We start from the raw sequence: 24,091 nt of genomic DNA, 5'->3' as shown, positions 1-24,091 counted from the left end.
TTTTATATGAATACCACACAATAGTCCCAACTGCTCCCTGCTATCCGGAGCCAGTGAAACAATAGCATCTGCAGTGGGGTGTTTTCACAAACTATATAATATGAATATTGTTCAAAATTTTATTTTTCTGATTCAGAACATGATACTCTCTCAATCTAAAACCGTGCATTTCGAAACGGTCGGTGGCTAAAACATCATTATGATGCACAAAACGCTACTGGCTGGTAAGGAGTCTGTCACCGACTTGTGAGGTGTGCAATCAATTACGCCACATTCACGATAAAAATTGAATATGTCATTTTGGTAGCAAATCAAAACAAATATTATAGAAAATATTGATATTAGACGCCGAAAATTATGACGCAGACGAAGGAAGAGGTGAACAGGATGCGTGGAAGAGGATTGGAGCAGATGGCGAGGGACCAGAACCAGTGGAGAACATTTGTTGAATAGGTTAAATCCCACCCTGGGATGCAGGGCCTAGATGATGATGATGATGATTGTACTGGCAATCTATAGCTTCGTCTAGGTAGTGGAAGATGTGTGTGCGGGTGGAGAGGGGAGGAGTTAGTTTACTTGGCGGTCCAGCCCCGCCACAAAGAGACGATGGAGGCGGCCGTGCTGGCCACGAGCCCCGCGGCCACGGGGACGGAGGCCGTCGTCGCAGGGGAGCGGATGTTGACTTGATTCGCATCGCCCAGCTGAAAACGAACAAGTAGTTGAATATTTCCTTGCATTAACACTTAAGTTTTTATAATATATTGATTTGAGACTAGTCAAACTCAATGTAGTAGTTCTAAAAGTGTTATATTTAAGAATGAATGGAAATTTGCTCAGTCATGAAAATCACTTATTTCAGGTACGTTTTGTTTTTAAAATTTACATATTGGGGCAATTTAACCACCTTAATAAATCTTCACTCAAAGTTTCATTCTGAGATAACCTTGAAATACAAATATCATTGTAAAATAAATATAATGGCGGCACTCACCGTTTCCCAGTCCCACTGCAGGTGCTCCGGGGGCTCGGGCTCCTCGTCGTCGGAGCCGGCACCCGCATCAGCACCCCCCCACCCCCACCACTCCCGCTCCAGCCAGGCCGCCTGCTGGCGCTGGTAGATGTCCTCACAGTGAATTCTAGAAACAATTAAACAATACATATAAATAACACAGTTTACAACTATACTATATCTGTGTTGCTGGACGCAGGCCCTACAGAAGTATTACCCATCAGCCTAAAAGATACGAGAATGACAGAAAAATCCAAGGTCAAGGACACATCTTAACAACGGAGCCAATGATGATTCAGATATTGAGCGACACAGAATATCACTGCATTAGGGCAAATATAATTTCTCAAAGATTTATTAAGTGTAGCCCAGAAGCTAAAAAAACAACCTTTTAACACATACTGCACCAGCTTATATACCTCGGAGCTACTATAATAAAGTGTCTCCAAAAACAATGGAAGTACAATACACCCAACTCGTACCGAATGTTTTTTGGGTTGTCCCGATACTGCAGTGCCACTGAGATGTCCAATGGGCCAGCGAAACTATGGCATCTCCAGTCGGGGTATGTTGTGAGGCTGAAGGGTATGGGAAGCGGAAGGCGATGGGGAGAGGAAGGTGGGTGGTCACCAAACAAGCCTGCTGCCATTTCAAGTAACATTTCGATTTCGAACGGTGGTCTTTTACCAGGGCAATACCTACTGAGAGTATCCTCTGTGGAATCATCATCTGTGTTGTCGAATTGCCGTCAGTATTTTGCGTGGAAGTCGCTTTCTGGTATTCAGAGTTTGGGGATCTGAGGTGAGAGGCACGAAATGAAAGACGGGTCGTGAAGGTCACAGTGTTTATTGATGAGTCAGGTAGCCGTGATGAGAGTGGACGTAGGACAGATGTAGTATTCTCCGGATGCTGGCTGTGATGGCTGGTCAAGCGCGGATCAGTGAGTCGACGCCGGGCGCTGGTGACCGGATTCGATGATGGTCAGACACTGGCGAAGAACGTGGGTCTTCAGGTACTCCAGTGCTGACGGGAAGGCCGAAGGTGCGGTGGACCTTGTAGGCAGTTGAGCGGGAGGTGCGTAGACTAGTGAGGATGCTGCGTGTCCTCGTGGTGGTCATGGTGCGTGGATGAAGCGCTGGTCAGAGGCGCTGGAACCAGGGCGCTATGATCCGTGTAGCACTGGCCAGGGATGGTGGCCAAGGCGCTATGAAGATGTCCCGATGGAGTCCACGATTGAGTACGGGCAGAGCCGGGAATATTGTCCTAACGCGCGAGTAAGAGGAGCGCGGGTTATCACTCGTTGATCCTTGTTAACTGACGGCTGACTGATGACTGACTGACTGCTCGCTGCGTCGGGCTTATTTATACGGTACAGCCGGCGGCAACAGTAGGTAGGTGGAATTGCAAATAAATCGGAGACACTCGCTCAGTCTGGACCTTTCGGGAACTTTTGGCGGCGCTGCCGTTACGCATAGGCGATAGGCTAGAACCTTCTAGCGAGTTGGCATGATTTGCTCGCAACGTATTATCGTAGGTAGGTCGCGTTGTTTACGATTAATTCTTGGTAGTAATTTGTAAGTACCTAAGTAGGTCGAGCTTTTTACTATAATGAATTAGTCTGGATTATTCTCTCAACGCCACAAGAGTATAAAGAGTAGTGGAGGCTTAATGCTAACTACATCTCATATTATATACGTGCCTGAAAACTGCAGCTGTAGTCATTGCCATGACTTGCTCAAGATACCACATAGCAGAATAGATGTTCTAACACAGCATAACAAGACAAGAAGAATGGTGCTATTGAATAAAATTTCTAAAACATTGGATGTAGTTAATTACTCCTTCACATTTGGAACATCCAGCTCCTGCGACCTAATACCTCCGTCGTGTACAGTCTTTTTTTACGAAATTTTTGTTTTTGCAAAATGATGTTTTTGTAAATTGTACCATCATACAAGATCTTGTGTTTATATACATATATTATTAAAAATATTATATAATAATAAAAATACCTGGATGACTTTTATAGCGCCGTTTTTGTGCAAAAACACCTCAAGGGCGCTGCTACCATAAGTAGTTTTCCCAGAATAGCTACATATAATCAGAGAAATGTCTTTTTCTCTCATGTTATGAAAATATATTTTAAAGAAATACGAAAATATTTTATAGTTTTATCTTATTTTCCGTAAAGCTAAAGAAGTGTTTTTCACAATACAAAATAAATAAAACGTAAAATAAACTACACAAACTGCGAGTTAAGCGATTAACACAATATTAAATTTGTTATTATTTTTAAATGGCTGCTCTTTACGAAATGAAACTCTTATCACATTGTTTATTTTGTTTGTCAATCGAAAAAGTTTTATTTTAGTAAGCTACAAATGAAATAGATGGCATTTCAAGGGTTAACTGAATATATTTATATCATGGCTGTGCAGGAAGAGAACGACGAACTGTAGTCAATTTAATTTTTTTTTTTTATAAATAATATAACTTCTAACCTAAATATCTGTATATTAAAAAAAAAATTGTTATAGTAAGTTTTAATTTGTGAAAAAATTTACAAAGTTGTAACATTTCGTGTCTCCAAAAAAACGCATTGAATCTGTGGACTGACCCGTGATTTTTTATTCTTAAGACTAGCTGTACCCCGCCGCGCATTGCTGTGGCTCAGTCTGTCTGTGCAGATAGAGAAACAATAGCGCATTTTGCTTTAACATCCAACAGACGGTGCTGTTTTTTTAATTTTAAATCATGTTTTTACCTGTTTTACCATCTACATAATACAGGGTTCCATGATAAATCAACACAACGACAATTCAACACACCTTTAAAAGGTGATATAAAGTCATTAGAAATGATGAAAAAAAAAATTTAAACCTAACCTTACCTACTTAACCCAGTTAAAAAAGTTTTTGTTTCATCACTTTCCATGACTTTATATAATTTTTTAGAGATGTGATGAATTATCATTTTGATGATTTATCCGGTCACCATAATATAGATACATAAAACACACACACAAATGTTCTCCCCGCAAAAAATCCAACTCTTGAAAAATCTTAGAGATTCCCTGGAATTTGGGGAATTCTCCACGAATTAGCAACCTTTCTGTGGATTTTATGGGGCAAAGGTGTATTACTCACACAGACTGATTGTGATCAATCAGCAGTTATCGTTTTTGAATGACGATTTATCATTTGTTATTATATTTATATAATAACACATAAATATTTATATTTATGTCTTCAAAATGTTACAATGGAATGCATCAGCATTGTGTCATACAAACCCCGAGATATGGAAGTGAGGCATGGAACCGACACAGGAAGGATAAAAGTAGACTGAATGCTGTAAAAATGAGATTCCTGAGGCATATGTGTGAAAAACCGTGCACGACTTTGTTAAAAATGTGGACATTCGCCATTTGAAAAGAATACAAGGCCGATGTAGGCATAATAAATGAGATTAAGAAAGTAACGACTATGTTGATGATTTGTGTACAGAGCGTGTAGAGGTGTAGAGGGATGAACGAAGAGAGGAATGTAAGAAGAATATAAATACAATGCGAAAGTGAATGGTAGAAGAAGTTGGGGACACTCGAAAAAGACATGGCATGACCAAGTGAATTAAATACTTGAATCAGAATAACAGAAGTGTTTGTACAATACGATGTATGAATGTAATTGAAGCAAGGAGTGTGCGCCAAGACAGAGAGTTGTGTGGCAGTCCATTCTGTCTGCTTACCCCTGCGAGAACTGAAACGGTGTGAAGGCTAACTAACCTAACCAGTTAGTTATATTTGAAATGGCTTAGCATACCCGTTGAGCTGCAGCGGACATGCCCTAAGCAGCACGTGTAGCGGGGGCTCCAGACCGGCGCCTGCGGGCCCTGCGCCCCCTATGGCCCCCAGCCCCGCACCTGCCGCCACGGCCGCGGCGCAGCCCTGCAGGCGCCACACGCGCCGTTTGAAGCGTCGCTCTTCCAGCTCTGAACTGCACAAGTCGCTAGAAACAGTAAATGGTAAGTCTTTAACAACAGTAGATATGTACATAACATAAATCTTTTGTAGACGGAAGGAAGGTGAATAAATTTAGATAATTTCATAACCAAACTTATGCATGATTCAAGCAAATGAAAATTTTACGACCTCTATGGCCGAGCCGTTAACATCCTTGACTTCGGATTTGCAGGTTCGAAACCCGGCGTGTGCAATTTTATTTCATTTGTAAGTGTTAATATTTGCGGTACGTTCCAGAGAGGCAGAAATTATCAGTATCGCCCTGGTGAAAGATAACCATTGTGAACTGCACTTAAACTCAATCACGCATTATGTGTTATAAAAAAGCGTATGTCATTTATTGAATGACAGAAGTTGCACATATAATTGCACTATTTAACCACAGAGGCTGACAAGAAACTTCAATGAATAAAAAAATATTTTTGTTAAAGTTATCATTTTTATTTTTGTTTTTAACTAACCCAGTAAGGCAAAATAAGCACATAAGGTCATCGCTGCAATTGCAGTGCTTCATACCCTGATTCTTCAGCCCTGCAAACGCAGGGGTCCAGCCCCTTGTGGTTAAAGGACAGAAAACGTATGCAGGAGAGTTATGCTTGTGGGGATTTGTCGTCAAGTTCCCGCAATCCATGAGCAAAGTTTTCAACTAGCAATAAATCGCACCTCGGATAAACCTCATTGGTTAAGCTGCATATTGTGAGGTCAGTTTGCCTCAAACATTTTTGATGTGTATAGACTTAACATATGTAATACATACTCTCTCAGTAATCCGCCGCTTGATTATCTGAAAACTACAATAATCCGCCCTTATTTTGACTAGTTGAAAGCACAAAATCAAGCTCTATAATTCACTGGTATTTGTATGTCTAATTCAGTAGACCGCCGCGTGCCTAGACTCTAGCATTATTGTTGTTTTAGAACATTTGGGTTAGTCCTTTATGTATTCTAGCAACTGTCGCACATGTTTCTTTTGGTTTCATTCTACTATGTTTTTTGTTTGAATATGTTCGTTATAGATCGACAGTGGTGTTTGTTTTTACGAAAAATCTGTTTTAAATTTTAGCATATTATTTTGTATGCATGCACTATAATCCGCCGCTTTCGCAAACTGGACACTTACCCAGTTTTTAGGGTAGCGGATTAGTGAGAGAGTATTTGTTCATTTACCGGTGCATAATATAAACCAATTATAAGTTTAATATAGAGAATGAACTGACTTGTAGGAGATGTTGAAGGGCAGTCTGACGTCCAGGTAGAAGGCCATGATCTGCAGCAGCTGCGCGCTGTAGGCGAGCGCCGCGCTGATGCGGTGCGCCGGGTTCTGCTTCACGGGCTCGGGGGCTTGCCCGCCCGGCCCCGGTTGCCCCCCGCCCCCGCCTGTCTGCTTGTTCACCAGGCACTTGTTGTTTGCAACTGTACATACAAAACAATAAGTTTCATATTTTGCAAAAAATAAAATTTTGTTGCATTTTACTATGATCAACTAGTGAACAGATTTAATATAAAGATAGCTTTATTTATATTAACACACTTCGGCCGGGAAAGATAATACTACCCGTTCGGTCGATTGATGCTTAATGCCGTGAAGGGTAGTTCTGCCTTTTTCGCCGGTCTCATTTCAATGGCAAAAAAGACGGAATTATTCAATGTTTTTATGTGAATATCATATACCAATCTCTTTATAATTCAGTTCTTGGAATGAGGGTTTTTATGACCTCTATCTCTGACATAGGGCTAACCACAACCACTCAACTCCTATGTGCAAGCGAGCAAAAGATGTTGGGCGTAATTAAAGAAAGTAGGTATAGGCAAATAACGATAGGCGAACCGTAATAAACATATTACAAAGTTAATCGAGTTGAATAATATTCGATTTTCGTTTAGTAATTTTATAGCTTGGGTATGCTGAGTTACTATGTAGAAATTTTTATTAAAATATTTAGATATAGCAATTCAAAACAAATTTAAAAAATTCATGCGGGAGTTTTATTTTCGCCCGGAGACAGCGTAGCGCCAGCGCAAAAAATATCCGCCAGAAATGTGTTAATACTTTAACTAGTATTGACCTTGTACTCGACCTACACTAAAGTGGTCTATTTATGAAGGAAATAAGTATCCCTTTCCCAGGACACACAATGTTGCCGGTGGACTTGGTGCCTGATACAAATGAGTAATTTACTAGACGAAGGATTCTTGGAATGACCTGCCATAATATCAAACCTTAGATTTTTAGAAAAAAACCTGTTCCTGTAAAATGCTATTTTTACGCTTACGATGTTACGCGGGAAAGGCTCGATATATTATGGCAACTTTAACAGTTCTCATGCAAAGGAAACAATTTGCACATCTGACATTGTTTGTTGGAAGGTGGATTTGTTTGATTCTCATTATTATCTGGGGTCACCAAGCATGAGGTTACTTATCTTTTAAGAATTTCAGCAACTTGAATAGATAAATACTCGTAAAACTTCAAGATCAGGATAGCTACTAGCTGCACTAGTGAATATTAATTGCGTTAAAGAATACAATGTTTAATAATTTGATGTCTTTATCAACTTGTAAACAGATTTAATATAAAAATAGTTTTATTTACACAATTGTTAACAAACTAAATGCAAAAGATCTAACGTTTATGTGAAGTGATGTTGCTCCATTTTTAATGAAGAGTTATCTCTGAAGGTTATATCTAGAGGTCTAGCACGAACGATCAATAAAGCCCTATGTTAATACGATATTGACTAAATTCGTGATCTATGGTCAGTTAGTAACATTCCCTAGCACGACCAACGATTGATGAGAAATACCGACAAAGAAACCTTGCCAAATCTGTCAATGAACGGAGGCAGAGTAACGAAGCTCCTAGGATTGAAAAACGTCATTTATGCAATCAATTAAATCCGTTCGAACTTGGGGAGCCGAAATTCAGACACTCGTTTCGTATATCTCGTACTATGGCTAAAGACCTCATCAACTAATTAACTCCCTTTTTAATGCAAAAAAGTAAATACGGACTGCCAATGCATATTAAGGTTAGTATTTCAATTTAAAATTTCCCATTTTGTTAATATTTCTACATAAATACATATATGATGATTGATGATTACTCTAGTGTTGCCAGTATATATCAATAACTTTACAATATTGGATCAACAGACGGAACTACCAACGAATTTGTAGCGATTTAGCTAGCATGGTTGAGCTATTGATACGCCAACCAATATCGTAATGCAAAATTGATATATGCTCGCAATACTGGCGAGGGAAATTAATTAACGTCAGACGGCTACGCAAAAGTAAAAAAAATAAATTACAATGTCGAATTTGAATAATAACTATAATATACATTGTCTGCATGGCAGTCCGCATGTACTTTTTGACACAAAAGAGGGAGTTAATTAATTCATGAGGTCTTTAGGTATGACTAACAACTTTTGTTCCCCCAAGTTGGAACGGAATCAATTGTTTCGATCGTCCATGGAGTATATACAATTTCTTTTAACTTAAGTACTTTGTTAGTTCGCCTTCATTCATTAATTAGCCAGTTATTTTGCATAACGAAAGACATTATCCAAAAAGTCATGCATATTGACAGCTTATCCAACACCTTGGAGGCCTCGCTAAAAGCAGTGGCTTTTGTCTACAGACTATCGGAATCATATTTTGACCCTGCTTGCGTACACCGCTTACAGACCCTAGATGACAGATTTCATCAATATCGTATTGAAATAGGGCTTGATGGATCGGTATAAAATCATCGGTAGTTACCAAAGATATTAGAAGAACGAGATGTGCTACGCGCAGTTCGTACTGAGTGGAATTGTTTTGCCGAGTGTCGCCGGTTTTGTTCACCAATACTACTGCACACCTTCGCTTGCGCTAAGGTATCCGCACTAATACATAGAACAGATTTCTGTGCGTACACGTCCCGATACCGTTCAAAGTACCCTAATTAGGTAGTACTCCGGCTACGGTCCGGCGGCCAACATAGCATATCTCTTTCTTCTAATATCTTTGGTAGTTACGCATATCAATCTGACATTGTGAAGTCATTTATTTATAACTGTCCTGCATCAATGCCCCGAGAAAGATCAATTTAATTTTACTTTGGGTGTAATTGACAAAGCACTTTCAAATATGCAAATGATGTTTTAAACAGATAGATAATATTAATTTAAATTAGGGTTCACTTACTGAAGCTTTACACTTCACTAGAGTTTTGCCTGTTGCATCCAACGTAGGTGATTAAATTTTATTATTATTTACCAATGTAAATTCATCATTTTACACTTGAAGAATGTTTTTTTAACACAACAATTTGTTTAAAGATATGAGTAATTAATGACATTATTTGTTAATATTTATTCATTATGAATTGTAATCAATGAGCCAGTTTTATAAATTTGATTTGTGCCTTTCTGTTTTATTTATTTCTTGTGTATTTTTAATACATTCTGTACATTTATTAAATTCAGTATATTTGGTACATTCAGTACATTTGGTGCATTCAGTGCATTTAGTAGATTCAGTACATTCGGTAAATTCGGTGCATTTGGTAAATTCAGTAATCGGTAAAGTGTACATATTATATGCCTGTAAATCGAGCACAATAATGCGTGATGTTGCCTTTGAAGTTCATTAATTCAAATTCATCAATAAGGCCCAGTTGTTTTGCAGAAATTCACGTGTGGCAAAGTCATCATGGCAAGGCAATTCAGCCCCATCATGTTTTTTTGCCGATTCTAGGTATGTTTCAGCTTTTGAACAAAATGTGAACAGCAGAAAAGGATAACTTGTTGTTAAGCTTGTCAGCTTATTACAATTTGATAGAAAGCTGAAATGCACATAGAATCGGCGTTTAACTGGGACCTTTCAAATTACAAAAAACAAAATGGTGCTGAATGGCCATTTGATGATAATGTTACATTTGAATTTCTGGAAAACAACTGGGCCTGTGTGTTTTCAACTGCTATTACAAAATGTTACGCCATTTTTCCACAAATCAATATGTAAGAATGAAAAAAAAACTGAATAATTTTTACTGTTCCTACAAAGGCCTCTAAAAAGGGCGTTAATAATTGACTAAACAAACAAATAATGGGATAATACTATAAAATATCAAACTTATATTTTTGCTTTCACTGTCTTCTTCTGTTTCATATTTTCATTGGTCTGTTTGGGGACCTGGGGTCAAAATGTCTTATGCAAATTAGCAACATCAGATTTTTTCAAATCAGTATTACAGATCATTTTAAGGATATTTCTTTTCAATTATACTTTATTGTTGTGTAGCCGCTCTTGGCCACAGACAAAAACAAATAACAGCCTACAACACAGCCTGTAGCGCCAATAGTGGAAACAGTACTGAAAGCAGTTATTAAAAAACAATGGCTTCCGTGACTCTAGACTTGGAAGAGCTGCTTCTTTTTACCTCCATTGCTTACACGTGTATCTGATATCTAAATTATAGATTTATATTAATCTTAACTAAGTAACCATCACGCCGTTTGAGCAGAGGTAAGGGGTGTGGGTTGCCAATGTGTAAAAAAAAATAACTACTGCTGAGCAGTGCTGACGTAATCACTATCTCAACCCCCCCACCCCCCCATGTCATCAAAAATAAGCAAAGCAAAGACCCCCCTGCCCCCCTATAGTGCTTACATAATACTTGAACGGCCCCTAAGCAGAGAGGATAGACTGCCACCCAACTCTGTATTGGTGCGCGTCGCTTGCTTCTAATCGTTAAACTGATCTGAATTGTTAAATGTAATTTACATTGTAATAAACCAACCTCTGAATTAGGTTAAGTCCGAGACTATTATTCCTCATGCATCCCACAGACGCCGTAATTGACTGAGCGTAGAGAAGTTCTATTTAACTCAAATATGATTTAAGATTTTCACGGCCAAAAGTATTTTTCTTATTTGTTTTTGGGGTGTTATGCCGTGTTGCGCTAACTCCTTCTTTAGCCAACTTTTCGGACAACATTACAGTGTCCATCTCACACATCTGCCCTGATGATGGACACTGTAACGTAGTCCGAAACGTTGGCTAAATAAAGAAGGATTCTATTTAACTCAACCGTTTTGCATTTCGAATGTCAGTAAATTTGTTTGTACATTCCGTTTCCAGTTCAAGATGGTGGCTGTTTTAATGGTTCAGTAAGGATTCTTTTTTCAAATGTGAAATAGTTTTTAATATTATGGTACCTGCCTACCTATCTGAAGAAAGTTTGAGAAAAGAATTTTCATTGAGATAGTTTCATAACCTTGAAAAAATTGAATAATTCCTTATCTTAATATATAAAAATCACATGTCTTTGTGTACGAACACGCTAATCTCTGAAACTGCTCAACTAATTTCAATGAAATTTTGTGAATGTGTACGGTTGGTTTCAACTTGAAATATCAGAGTTTTGGACCCGATAAGTGGCGCTGTTTTCGAGTCTTTTTATTTTCAGATTTCTTATCTAAAAATACATGCAACCACAAATTTTAACTTCCCTACATAGAAGGCAGTCTGTAGCAGGACAAAGTATTATATTATAAAATGGTTTCTAATCTTAATATGTAAAAATTCAGCATGCTTATATTTGTGCTCGCAAAACTCGAAAAGTAGTCGATATCACAGGAAATTTTAAAGTTTGTTGTTATTAGTGCCAGGAGTGTTTGGAGATGTTTAAATGGTAGAAGAATTCGGGTACGACCGAGGAATACTTAACGCAATATCTCTGCACCGTAATGAGATACGGAGTCGAATTAAAGTCCATGTAGTGTAGTTTTTTAACAGTAACATTATGGTATACAATAGTGAATGGTGGAAGAAGTCAGAGGCGCCCGAGAAAGACATTAGCAATAGCAAAGCATTGCGGGGGATCCATTAGTTTGAAATATAAAAAAGTACGCAGGCATTTGAGTAGTCGGGATACACGCCAAACGCGCGCCCAACATTTGTACACAGTTGACATTTGTCACCATGAGAACGGGTCGCTTCTACGATTCGTTCTTAAGTTCAACAGCTCGGCTGTGGAACGAACTGCCAGCCTCTGTGTTTCCTCCCTCCTACAACATGGGACTCTTCAAGACCCATGTTCACTCCTTCCTCTCCACAAAAAGACCCTCCACACAGCATCCCCAAAGATGACATAGGCCCTGAGGGAAATTATTTTCTTCAGGGCCTCCTGTGCGGAGTTAATATAAAATAAAAATATAAAAAAAAATTTGAGTACCTACTTACAAATCTAGCAATTTCAGAGGAAATTTTGGTATTGATTTTTTAAATACGAGAAAATTAGAAACATACTTGATTGGACGTGAGGTCTACTGTTCACTAAACTGCTAGTATAAACTGTATATGAATACAGAATAAGTAGTGTGGAAAGTGTAGGTTGCGGCTGTAGAGTAATCAGATAACAGTATGTAGGTATCTTACCCCAGTGACAGTAGGCCCCATAGTCCGCAATGTCTATGGGCAGCAAGGCGGAGAGGATCTGCAGGGAGGCCAAGGCCTGACCCCCCTCCGTGGGTCTCGATGCCTCCGCCAGGGCCCGCTCTGTGCACCCCACGCTGCCCAAACCCATGCTGGAATTAAAAGGGAAATTTTATCACTTTCAATGCAGGCCTCTTCACATCACGTGGCGTTTTTTTACACGCAAATGAGAATTTTTATGGATCACACAACCAAAAACCCTGAAATAACACATTGTAATATCAAAGTACCTAACTAATAAAAAAAAACAACCCGTAAAAAACAACTACCCAGGAACTGGAGTCGACAACTCTACCAAACGGCAAGTCGCGATTGAATAAGACTGACACTTGTTGCAGTAAGGCGTTTGATAAGGTCTGTCATAAAATCCTCATTAATAAACTTTTGAAACTCGGCATTAATGGAAACCTTTTATCTTGGTTTAAGAGTTACCTACTTAGGCGTCAGTTAACTGTCTGTATTAATGATCACTTATCCTACATGTTCGAAGCTACCAGTGGCGTACCCCAGGGTTCGCATCTTGGTCCTTTACTTTTTAATTTATTCATTAACGACGTAACAAACATATTCACCCGTGTTCTCATTCTAATGTTCGCTGATGATATGAAGATATATAGAATTATTGACAATATCGAGGACTGTCTAACACTTCAATCTAATATTAATAGCTTTTACGATTGGTGTCTTAAAAACAAATTAACTCTTAATGTAAAAAAATGTCAACTTATGAGATTCCACAGAAAAAAAAACCCATTTTTGTTCACCTACTTTCTCAATAATCACACCTTATTATCTGTGGATGAAATAAGAGACCTTGGTATAACATTTGACACTAAATTAACATTCATTAAACACATTAATAATATAACCAGTAAAGCAATGCAAATGTTAGGATTTGTCTTACGGATTTCAAAGGATTTTAAAAATTTAAAAACTGTCAAATTACTTTACACTTCACTTGTTAGAAGCCAACTAGAATTTAACACCACCATTTGGAGTCCTTACTACAGTGTACATGAGAATTCCCTTGAGCGAGTCCAACATAAATTTTTACGTTATATTAATTTTAAATTGGGAATATTCGTCGAAAACATTAATTACCCCTCTCTGTTACAATTATTGGGACTCGATACATTAAAAGAAAGAAGAATTTGTTTTGACCTATTTTATTTATTTAAAATCGTTACCAACCTGTTGAACTCCCCTGAACTTCTTTCGTTAATATGTTTCCATGTACCTAGTCGATCAGTTCGTTTCAAATTACCCTATCATTGCAACAATACAGGATCTAACGCTGAACTCAATTCCATAATAAATCGCCTACATGTACTTGGTAATAAATATGTTTTGGATGAATCTATAAACATTACTAGCTTAACCTCATACAAACACTATTTAATTAAAACTGTATGTCAGCGCTTCTCAGATTGATTATAATCAAATATAGTTTTAAAGTATTAATTTATCCGGGATTTATTGTATATGAATTGTTTATATATTTATATATATATATATAAATATATAAACAATTGTTGTATTGTATTTATAATAACTATTTCTATTGTTCTCTTTTATGTATTTTATATTTTTTTTATCTATGTATATTCTGTATTAATATGTAAAACAAATGTTATTTTTTTGTAAAAGCCGCTATAATCGGCGTTAATAAATAATAAATAAATAAATAAATATTAACTGCTGTAATTTAAAAGGATTAACTTTAATAAATTTAAAAAAACTCAATTTTTGTTAAACTTATTTTGAAATGAAATGTATTTATGTGAATATACAATACCATGCCGCTGGGCCCTATCCTGTAAACCAAACCCTGTAATTTGAGGATACCGTCTCGCCGGCGCCTGTTCTACAAAGCAGACCCTGCAATTTAAGGATATTGTCTCGCCCGCACCCATTCTACCCTGGGATAACGTGCCGCTGACACATTTTAATATTTCTTCAGTTTACTTTATCAATTACAAGGACATAATGTAATTGGCAGAGACGGCTCTAGGGGTCCAGAAGTGGAAGGTCAGTCGAAAAAAATGAAATGTTAATACATATTGCTAATGCGTAGTGAATATTATAAAACACCAGTATATGTAATTAATTTGCCGGTACTCACTTATTCCGAAGCCGATATGTGGCATAATATTGTTTAATTTAAGATTATTTACACATATAACTAATTAATGTTTTTTTTTTCTTTAAAGATCTTTTCCTATTAAAAGTTTTTTAATCACCAACGCCAAACTCAGTCCATTGTTTATCAGTAGACTTAGAAAGTAAACAATGAAAGCAAAAGTACCTATACATTCATTTTATTGCACCCGTAAATGCACTGATAAAAATTATAACTTTTGTTTTCAACCTCTTTATTTTTCTCTCTTGTAACATTAAATAATTGTCACTTTATTTTAATACTTTTGTAATGATTCAATGAATTGTTTGCGATTTTTTTCGATATGATATCAAAAGAGTTTAACATTTTAAATTATTCCATACAAATTACGTCAACAATGATAAAAATAATTTAGCAAACTAATATTCAAGTTCAATCTAGCATTCAGGCTATCACTTATCACAAAAAAAAACTTTTAACTGACATTTTTTCACATCCCCCTCTAATACCTTAATAATCTTAAGTCGTAGATATCTCCATCTCACTGCGGTCATGTCCGAAAATCCCTTTAAAATAAATTTTGTATGATACTAAGCATACATCAAACATGCTAGTGTTTACCTCCTTTGTCACTATAGCAAAGAGAAAGAAAGGAGATAGCTTGGGGACAAAACTTGAAGTGACCCACGATAGATACATACAGTAGCTTCTCATTTGGATGATAGATGGCACTGGAACCCGCTTTTACCATACAAATATGCACGAATATTAAAACTAAATTAATAATCGGGTAGTTTGTCAAATCTTTTTTTAATATTAATACTATTGCAGCATATTTTGGGAGGTCATCGACCAAAAGACCCCCGTAGGAGAGCCGCTACTGGTAATTGGTAATGAATATTACGTGCAATAACAGATTCTGAATCGCATCCAAATAACCATCGCACTCTTCACCCGGAGCTACCAGATGAGGAAATGACCACGACTAAGAAACTGCCTCAATATTTACATTGTTCCCCCACCACTACCTACAAGACGAAAATACGAACTATAATTGGCCCAAAAACGACAGCCAATCACAGAAAATCTCCATAATAATCTCAAGACGAGCTTCATTACGATTTAAAATGACCATCTCTGATAAAGTCGAACTAAATTATGAAAAACTGACTGTAATTATAACAGTAAATAAATATCAGCACCAAAAAATGTACATATGATAAAATAATAGCCTCCTGAAAATTGACATATTCCTGTATTTTCTGCTCTTTGAAAAAAATGTTTATTCCAAAAATGTTGAGCATTGGATCTAATATATAAAACTGTACATTTTATTATATAATTAATAAAAAAAGATTGGAGGTGATGGTTCAGGCGAGATGAAGTGACTTGGATAGAACTATTGCATACAACTTCTGTACCTCTAGTCGCAACACACAACAATTAACAAAAATACCTAACTAAATCCACCTCAATTAAGAGGGAGTTTCACCTCAACAAACGCCTGGCCTCACAAGTCAGTTGAAACCAACCACCGAAGAAATAACAACTCTCCTACAAACGAAGTCTACAAGTTGAAATATTTACAAGTGTTTTATTTAGTTGTACATTCAATTCTTTCCCAGTATATTTAAAATCAGTTTTTGCCCAGTAGTAAATTCGTTTTCAATCCAGATCTGGAATTCAGATCCTGTCTGCAAATGACTTAAACTCATCCCGCTTCACTGCTGAACTCTCTAAAAGACTCTTGGTGTGACAATTGTGTCCTACACCCGTTTTGAAATACAGTATCTGTACAACCGCCACCACTAGTCTCATACAGCATCTATTAAAAACATTGCATGAGGAAAACTCCGTACAAATTACATCAGAACGATTTCATCACCCTTAATTAAAATGTGCAATGTTTTACCTGTGTGAATTTTGTATCTCTTTGATTGGAAATATATAGTCCACCAACTGCCTCAGACGATGCCTCCGCAGGACCTTTAGCGACTCCTGCTCTAACTCAATATGGCTGCCGTGCCTCTCCATGATGGACTTCTTGTGGTGAACATGTTTGCAGACCTTCTCTATCTTCTCCTTATATTTGGGCAGCTTAATGGCCACTTGAAAGTTGTCATCCTTCAAGGATTTTAACTTCACGGAATTGTTTTTAATATTGTCTTTCTTCTGCTGAATGGCCAATTTCAGCAGCTCCACTTTCTCTTTGCAGCGATTTATCTCCGTTAAAACATTTTCTTTTTTTAACCGCTTATTTAGTAAGAATACACATGACTCCTCAACTATATGGCAGTTCGATTTGGTTTGAATCAACCTTATCTGCTTGTCTCCATACCTTTAAAACAAAAACAAAATTGTTTATAATATTCATGAAATATAAATAGTTGGTAATTATTCGGAATCGCTGGACACGGATTATACGAAATATTTTTAAATAAAACGTAGCTACTACAACGAAAACTAAATTACGTCAATTACGAAAAGATCAGTCATGTTGAAGGTCAAATTACGTCTAAAAGGAAAAAACAATGTTTTTGGAATGGTTGCTATCATATATTTTAGAAAGGAGTCCTGCTAATGTTTCAAAAAATTATACTACGAATTTCGATAGAATAATAATATTATTGTTTACACAAAATATTATCGGTAAACACATTACGCGTAAAATGTCACAAGCGATTAAAATCGTATATACGTCTAAAATAATGCCAATAGTAAATAAAATTAACTAAATTAGAGATCAATGCAATTATATGTAGATTATTCGAACATGTATGTAGACGATCATTCTATTCAAAGAACTTATCAGTATTTTTATTAGTAAACACAAAGGGTACCTTTCGGAAAAGTGGGAAGTGGAATGTACGAAGTCTCCGTTTTTTATGCATTGTTTGCAGTAGAAAACTTTTCTAAAATTAAAGCATAAATAACATTTACGATGTGTTGCACTGAATCTACTCTCGCTTCCTTCTATTGACGATAATTGAAAATCTTTTGGAGCCTCACAACTATCATCTGATCGACTTTCCGCCATAACGATTTATGAATTTGATTTCAGAATCTTCTGTCAATTTTCCAGTTTCAGGAGAAAATTTGTCTATGGTTTGGTTGTTTATGTTTCAACGAATGTTTTAACTGAAAGCCACTGAAAGCTTGATATGTCCCTAGCATAGACATATGAATATTAGTAGACCTGCCCTAAGTGATTAAAAGCGTATTATCCCCACTCCCCATACCGGTTCCATTGAGCCGGCTGGGCTCGCATATGGCCTCAAGTGAAATTTGAAAACGTGACGTCATCATTCTTGTGCGAACTATGGTCGAGGCATCATCGGTTCATTTTACGAAATAACACGGCAAAATGTTGACTTGTACTATGAAAACTTGTAAAAATAGATGTGAAAAAGAGAATAAACCCAATTGTCGTATTACATTCCATATATAAGCATTATTTTACTTTATTTTAAGCATATTCACATCGTATAATATGAATCAGTTGTTACTATCACATCGAGAAACGTCTGGACGCGAAACACAAAGCTGGTGGGTTGCTGGGAAGTAAATTATGAACATTTATAAAAGTGTCTTAACTAAATACTCTGAAACTAACTACGACTCTGCAAACAGAAGAAATTTACTTTGCCGAATTTGGACTTCGCAAATTAGTTCATAACGTGGCGAGTAATTTGCGCTCCCATGTAAAAATGTCTATTCATTCAAAGGCAGATTTTACTTTTAAGAACTAATTTTTTTTTTTTTTTTTTATATTTACTCCACACAGGAGGCCCTGAAGAAAATAATTTCCCTCAGGGCCTATGTCATCTTTGGGGATGCTGTGTGGAGGGTCTTTTTGTGGAGAGGAAGGAGTGAACATGGGTCTTGAAGAGTCCCATGTTGTAGGAGGGAGGAAACACAGAGGCCGGCAGTTCGTTCCACAGCCGAGCTGTTGAACTTAAGAACGAATCGTAGAAGCGACCCGTTCTCATGTGACAAGTGTCAACTGTGTACAAATGTTGGGCGCGCGTTTGGCGTGTATCCCGACTACGCACCGGTGCCGAAGGGATCAATGACGCTAGTTCTTCAGAGCATCTTCCATTGTAATACCGATAGAACAAGGACAGCATACCTACCTGACGCCTGTGCTCTAAAGATTGCAGTCCGTTTGTTAAGATTGGGGAATCTATCAAACGGACCGCCCGTTTCTGCACATAGTCAAGGGTTTTTTTCAGGTATTTAGGGGCTCCAGACCAGAGATGGCTGCCAAATTCGACAGTAGGGCGCACTTGCGATTTGTACAGGGTGAGCAGTTGTGTACTATTAAAGTATCTGCGGGCCCTGTACAGTACGCCCAGCTTCTGAGAGGCCAACTTTACTCTAGCTTCGATGGAGCCCCCGTACCTGAGCTGGTCACTTATAGTTACACCAAGCATATCAATGGAAGGCCTGTTCGGAAGATTGCTTCCGTTGAAGGAGACTAGATTATCATTTGGATCCCTTTTAGACGTAATCAGACAGGATTGGGTCTTTAAAACATTAAATTCGACGAGATTATTTTTACCCCAGGAGGAAATACTCTCGAGATAACCGTCCATTCTCTGCTTCAAAGCCCTCCGAGCCGTTGGAGTTTGTGTGCCCTTTGGGGGCTTGTCAAACAAAAAGCTATCATGAACTGTACTGTCATCCGCGTAACAATGAATCGGTGCACATGTCAAAAGGTCATTGATGTGCAACAAAAACAAAGTTGGAGACAGAACCGATCCCTGTGGGACGCCAGCATTTATGGAGTGCGAGGAAGAGGTGAAACCGTCAGCAACCGCCTGAATCGACCTATCCCTTAAAAAGTCAGCAATCCACGTACACAGGGATGCGGGAAGTCCGTAAGAATGCAATTTGTTGACAAGTCCTCGGTGCCAGACCCGGTCAAAGGCCTTGGATATGTCTAGTGCGACCGTTTGGGTCTCACCGTGACGTTCCAGGCACCGCCCTCAAACATGCGTCACATACGCGAGAAGATCACCGCACGAGCGGTTCCGCCGGTGATATTATAATGCGAGATGGTGATATTATAATGCGAGATGCCTATTTACTGTCAGATTGATTTATTGACGAATCACAGTCAGCTTAACCCCCTTCGTTCTTCAACAGTTGATTTTACCCCTCGCCATTATCTTCTCGTCTATTAATTCCTATGTCTGTGGTCCCTAGGTATATACATGACTTGAATTCACAGAAAGACCAAAGCGAACACGTGCTCCAGCATTTGTCTCTTGACCCTATAACTCAGTTAATAGTGCCGACCCCCACCTAATTCTTTCAGATTCGGATTCCCCAGCCCTAAATTAGTCTAAATCAAGTTCAATTTCGGTTATTCGAGTGACTCCCCTAAACCAAATTTATTCCCAAAATTGATTATAATAGCAGTTTTGTAAAATTCGACATTTCCTTGATTTTCGTATATCCAGTATTTTTCTCATTGCTCTATTTTGTAGTATTGTCATTGGTTTCATTAATCCATCGTTGACTAAGAAGAGTTGTATATATACATTTTTATTGGAGACTGTTTAGAAATCTTCTTGTTCTTCCCAAGAGTGAATTAAAAAAAAATGTTTTGTGCTTTGAGAACAAGTTAGTTGGGAGTCTAATATTACTTCTAAATATTTATTTCAAGCACTTCTTTCAAAGCTTCACCGTCCATCATTATTTCTCTCTGAATCATATATTTAACAATTCACAATATAAGACTTAAATATACGACACACACCCAACCTGTCACACCTATCCCCAAATGAACACATTTGTGCTCTCATTCTTGCATCTCTGTCTCACTCCACTAAACTCACATGTACATACTACACAACTGAACAATGAGAGTGGTTTATTTATGTGAACAATCTTCCAACTAAATTTTTGGTTTTCACTTGTCTTCACGTTTACAGTTTGAAACAACATAATATTGCCGATATGTTGTTCATTTCGTCATAAAAATAAATGTTACAACTTGAAAACTTGGAACATGAATCTGAATCATAATGATCTGAATGCTGAAAACTTTTTAGGCCCATGACTGTTTAGCTGCTGGTCACTGGTATATCTATGGTAACACTTAAGGTGCATTGTCTATTGTCTATGACTGTCAAAAATGATGGGATTATTTTTCTATGAAAATAATAATGAAGAGAAACAGGAGGTGAAGAACTTGCGAAGAGCGAAAATGAGCGAAAAGTACGCACGGTAGTCTACCTGGTTATTCTACAATATTTTTTTGAATGCGTAGTTTCTGCTTTATATAACAACGATTATTTTCCATATTGCTTTGCAACACTTTAATTAATTTAATATTAGTTGCAATAACTTTTGACATCGAACATGCCTGATATCAAAATAACGCCGCTTGGAGCCGGCCAAGATGTTGGAAGGAGCTGTATTCTCTTATCTATGGGGGGAAAGAACATAATGCTCGATTGTGGAATGCATATGGGCTACAATGACGAAAGGAGATTCCCAGACTTTTCCTACATCGTCCCCGAAGGTCCGATCACTAGCCAGATCGACTGTGTCATCATATCTCACTTTCACCTAGATCACTGCGGTGCCCTTCCATACATGTCTGAGATAGTCGGCTACTCGGGTCCTATCTACATGACTCATCCTACTAAGGCTATTGCTCCCATTCTGCTGGAGGATATGCGGAAAGTAGCCGTCGAAAGAAAGGGCGAATCGAACTTCTTCACCTCTCAAATGATCAAGGATTGCATGAAGAAGGTAACTGCGGTCACCCTACACCAATCAGTTATGGTGGACAACGACTTGGAAATTAAAGCATATTATGCTGGTCATGTTTTGGGTGCAGCTATGTTTTGGATTAAGGTTGGATCTCAGTCAGTCGTTTATACGGGGGATTATAACATGACTCCTGACCGTCACTTGGGAGCTGCCTGGATAGACAAGTGCCGACCAGACCTGCTTATATCGGAGTCCACATATGCTACTACTATTCGAGACTCTAAAAGATGTCGAGAGAGAGACTTCTTGAAGAAAGTGCACGAGTGCGTGGAGAATGGAGGAAAGGTTCTCATCCCAGTGTTTGCTCTGGGGCGGGCGCAAGAGCTCTGCATTCTGTTGGAGACATACTGGGAGCGTATGAACCTCAAGTATCCAGTATACTTTGCCGTAGGGCTTACCGAAAAGGCCAACAACTACTACAAAATGTTCATAACCTGGACAAATCAAAAGATTCGCAAAACATTTGTTCAGAGAAACATGTTTGATTTCAAACACATTAAACCTTTTGACAAGTCCAATATAGACAACCCTGGAGCGATGGTGGTGTTTGCCACTCCCGGTATGTTGCACGCCGGTCTCTCTTTATCTATCTTCAAGAAATGGGCCCCCAACGAGAACAACATGGTCATCATGCCGGGCTTCTGCGTACAAGGAACTGTCGGTCACAAGATCCTCAACGGAGCCAAGCGAGTAGAATTTGAAAATGGACAAGTCGTGGATGTTAAAATGGCCGTGGAATATATGTCTTTTTCAGCGCACGCGGATGCTAAAGGCATCATGCAACTGATTCAATATTGCGAACCCAAAAATGTAATGCTGGTACACGGAGAAGCGGAAAAAATGGAATTCTTGATGCAGAAAATTAAAGAAGAATTCAATATTAACTGTTACAATCCGGCTAATGGAGAGACGTGTGTTATCAATACACCGCTCAAGATACCCGTGGATGTCTCCTTGAGGCTTTTGAAGGCTGAAGCTGTCAGATACAACGCGCACCCCCCAGATCCCAAGAGACGGAGAATAATGCACGGAGTATTGTGCGTGAGAGATAACAAACTGTCTGTGATGGATATAGATGAGGTGTGCGAAGAAGCGGGAATCAACCGACACACCATCAGGTTTACCAGCACCGTGCGCTTGGAGGCTCAGGGACCTGCTTCTAGAACTGCTCAGCGGTTATTGCAGCTTCTGATTGAGAGACTGCCCTCCTGGACCATTCACCTCACTGATGGAAACATCTCCGTAGAATCTGTACTAATTAAAGTCGAGGGGGACGAAGATGTGAATAAAAGCATTTATGTATCTTGGACCAATCAAGACGAGGACTTGGGAAGTTACATTTTAGGACTGTTGCAGTCGATTTGCCAGTGAGAATATCTCTTGTGTGTGATGTGCGGCCAATTCAGTTATTCAATAATCAAGTAAAACGATTAAATTAATTTTATCATTATTATTTAATGAGCAGGCAGTATTCTGCTGACGCGCTCATATCTGATTTCACATTAATTTAACAGTACATAATTGAGTTGTTTTAAATACAAAAAAGTTAAACCTTTCTTCTCCCCAAATAAGAATCCAATCGAGCTTTAAATTGATTAATATTAGTAGAATTGATGACATGTTGTGGAAGTTTGTTCCATGCATCCTCTACTCTATTTGCAAGGAAGTGTTTCCTAGGATTGGATGGATGATAGCTGTTTTACAAATTTTTTTTTTGAGTGTTCACAATATTTTTATTGGTGGAGAAGATTTCTTGGAAGCCAGGGCGATTATAATGTCCAGATAACATGTTGAAAGTCAATCAAGTCAATCGCATTTGACAATGTGATAATGTTTTGTAATTTTTTCTGGTACTGTGTTTGTGCAAAGATTTTAGAAAACATAAAAATTGAATATGTAGTAATAATAATCATTGAAACTTTGCATGCACAATTTATTTTCAAACACTTGTTCATTTTTAAAGCATTCCAAAACATTGCATTATGTATTATTGTACAGGAGATTTCTAAGAATGCTATATTTCATTTTGGAAATACTTACATACCTATAGTTTTATTTCCAATCTTTTACAATACACACAAGAGTATATACATACATCCCTAAAAAGTAGTGCAGAATTTTTTTTGTTTGGAAATGTTGTTAATGTCCAAAGCAATAATATTTTTTGTTAAGTTTGAAAATAAATACTATTAAGTAGATTAGACGGTGAAGTGAATGAGTTGTGTGCATGGCGTAGAATAAAGAAGAACACTAGAAAAGCCTTCCATATTATGTATTTGAATGGAAACACATGGATATATCTCTTGACACTGTATATCGCCATTCATTTGAATTTCACAGTGATGTGAACACACTTCTGAATATGAAATTTAAGCAAAAAACAGTCGGACTTTTGGATCAAAAAACATGCCCAAATGGGATCTGTGTTCTGCTTTATTCTATGTATGTATGTTACAATTTATTGTAACACATTATGTGGTGAGAACAAGATTATCTCTGGGATGTGAAAATCATTTATTTTTGTAACTATGTGTATTATACATTTACAAAGAATAAAGTGGGTATGTTTTATAAATTATTTGTGTTTTCTTGCAGATTTTTTTTTTATATTATGGAAAACAATATTTTAAAATCAGTCTTGCATTTTTAACTCTTCCCTTATGGTGCTGGA

The 24,091-nt window shown here is 37.7% G+C and overlaps 2 protein-coding genes across 2 annotated transcripts; one reads left to right on the top strand and one right to left on the bottom strand.

Moving 5' to 3' along the window:
- On the bottom strand, positions 1-17,703 carry Atg14 (autophagy related protein 14). The gene is made up of 7 exons (XM_089640719.1): positions 17,475-17,703; positions 16,547-16,972; positions 12,459-12,607; positions 6,248-6,443; positions 4,831-5,016; positions 992-1,136; positions 1-701 (listed from the first exon to the last, which is right to left on the bottom strand). Exons 1-7 carry the CDS (start codon positions 17,669-17,671, stop codon positions 573-575), a joined length of 1,428 nt encoding a protein of 475 aa, XP_089496845.1. The 5' UTR covers positions 17,672-17,703; the 3' UTR covers positions 1-572.
- A 3,066-nt stretch (positions 17,704-20,769) lies between these two features.
- IntS11 (integrator complex subunit 11) lies at positions 20,770-23,978 on the top strand. The gene has a single exon (XM_089640718.1). The coding sequence runs from the start codon at positions 21,004-21,006 to the stop codon at positions 22,789-22,791; it is 1,788 nt and encodes a 595-aa protein (XP_089496844.1). The 5' UTR covers positions 20,770-21,003; the 3' UTR covers positions 22,792-23,978.
- Positions 23,979-24,091: the final 113 nt, after the last annotated feature.

The sequence above is a fragment of the Hesperophylax consimilis genome, chromosome 16 (assembly GCF_061612785.1).
Source record: "Hesperophylax consimilis isolate HC1 chromosome 16, BYU_Hcon_1.0, whole genome shotgun sequence".
Lineage (NCBI taxonomy): Eukaryota > Metazoa > Arthropoda > Insecta > Trichoptera > Limnephilidae > Hesperophylax > Hesperophylax consimilis.
This window is presented reverse-complemented; position numbering and strand designations above follow the sequence as displayed.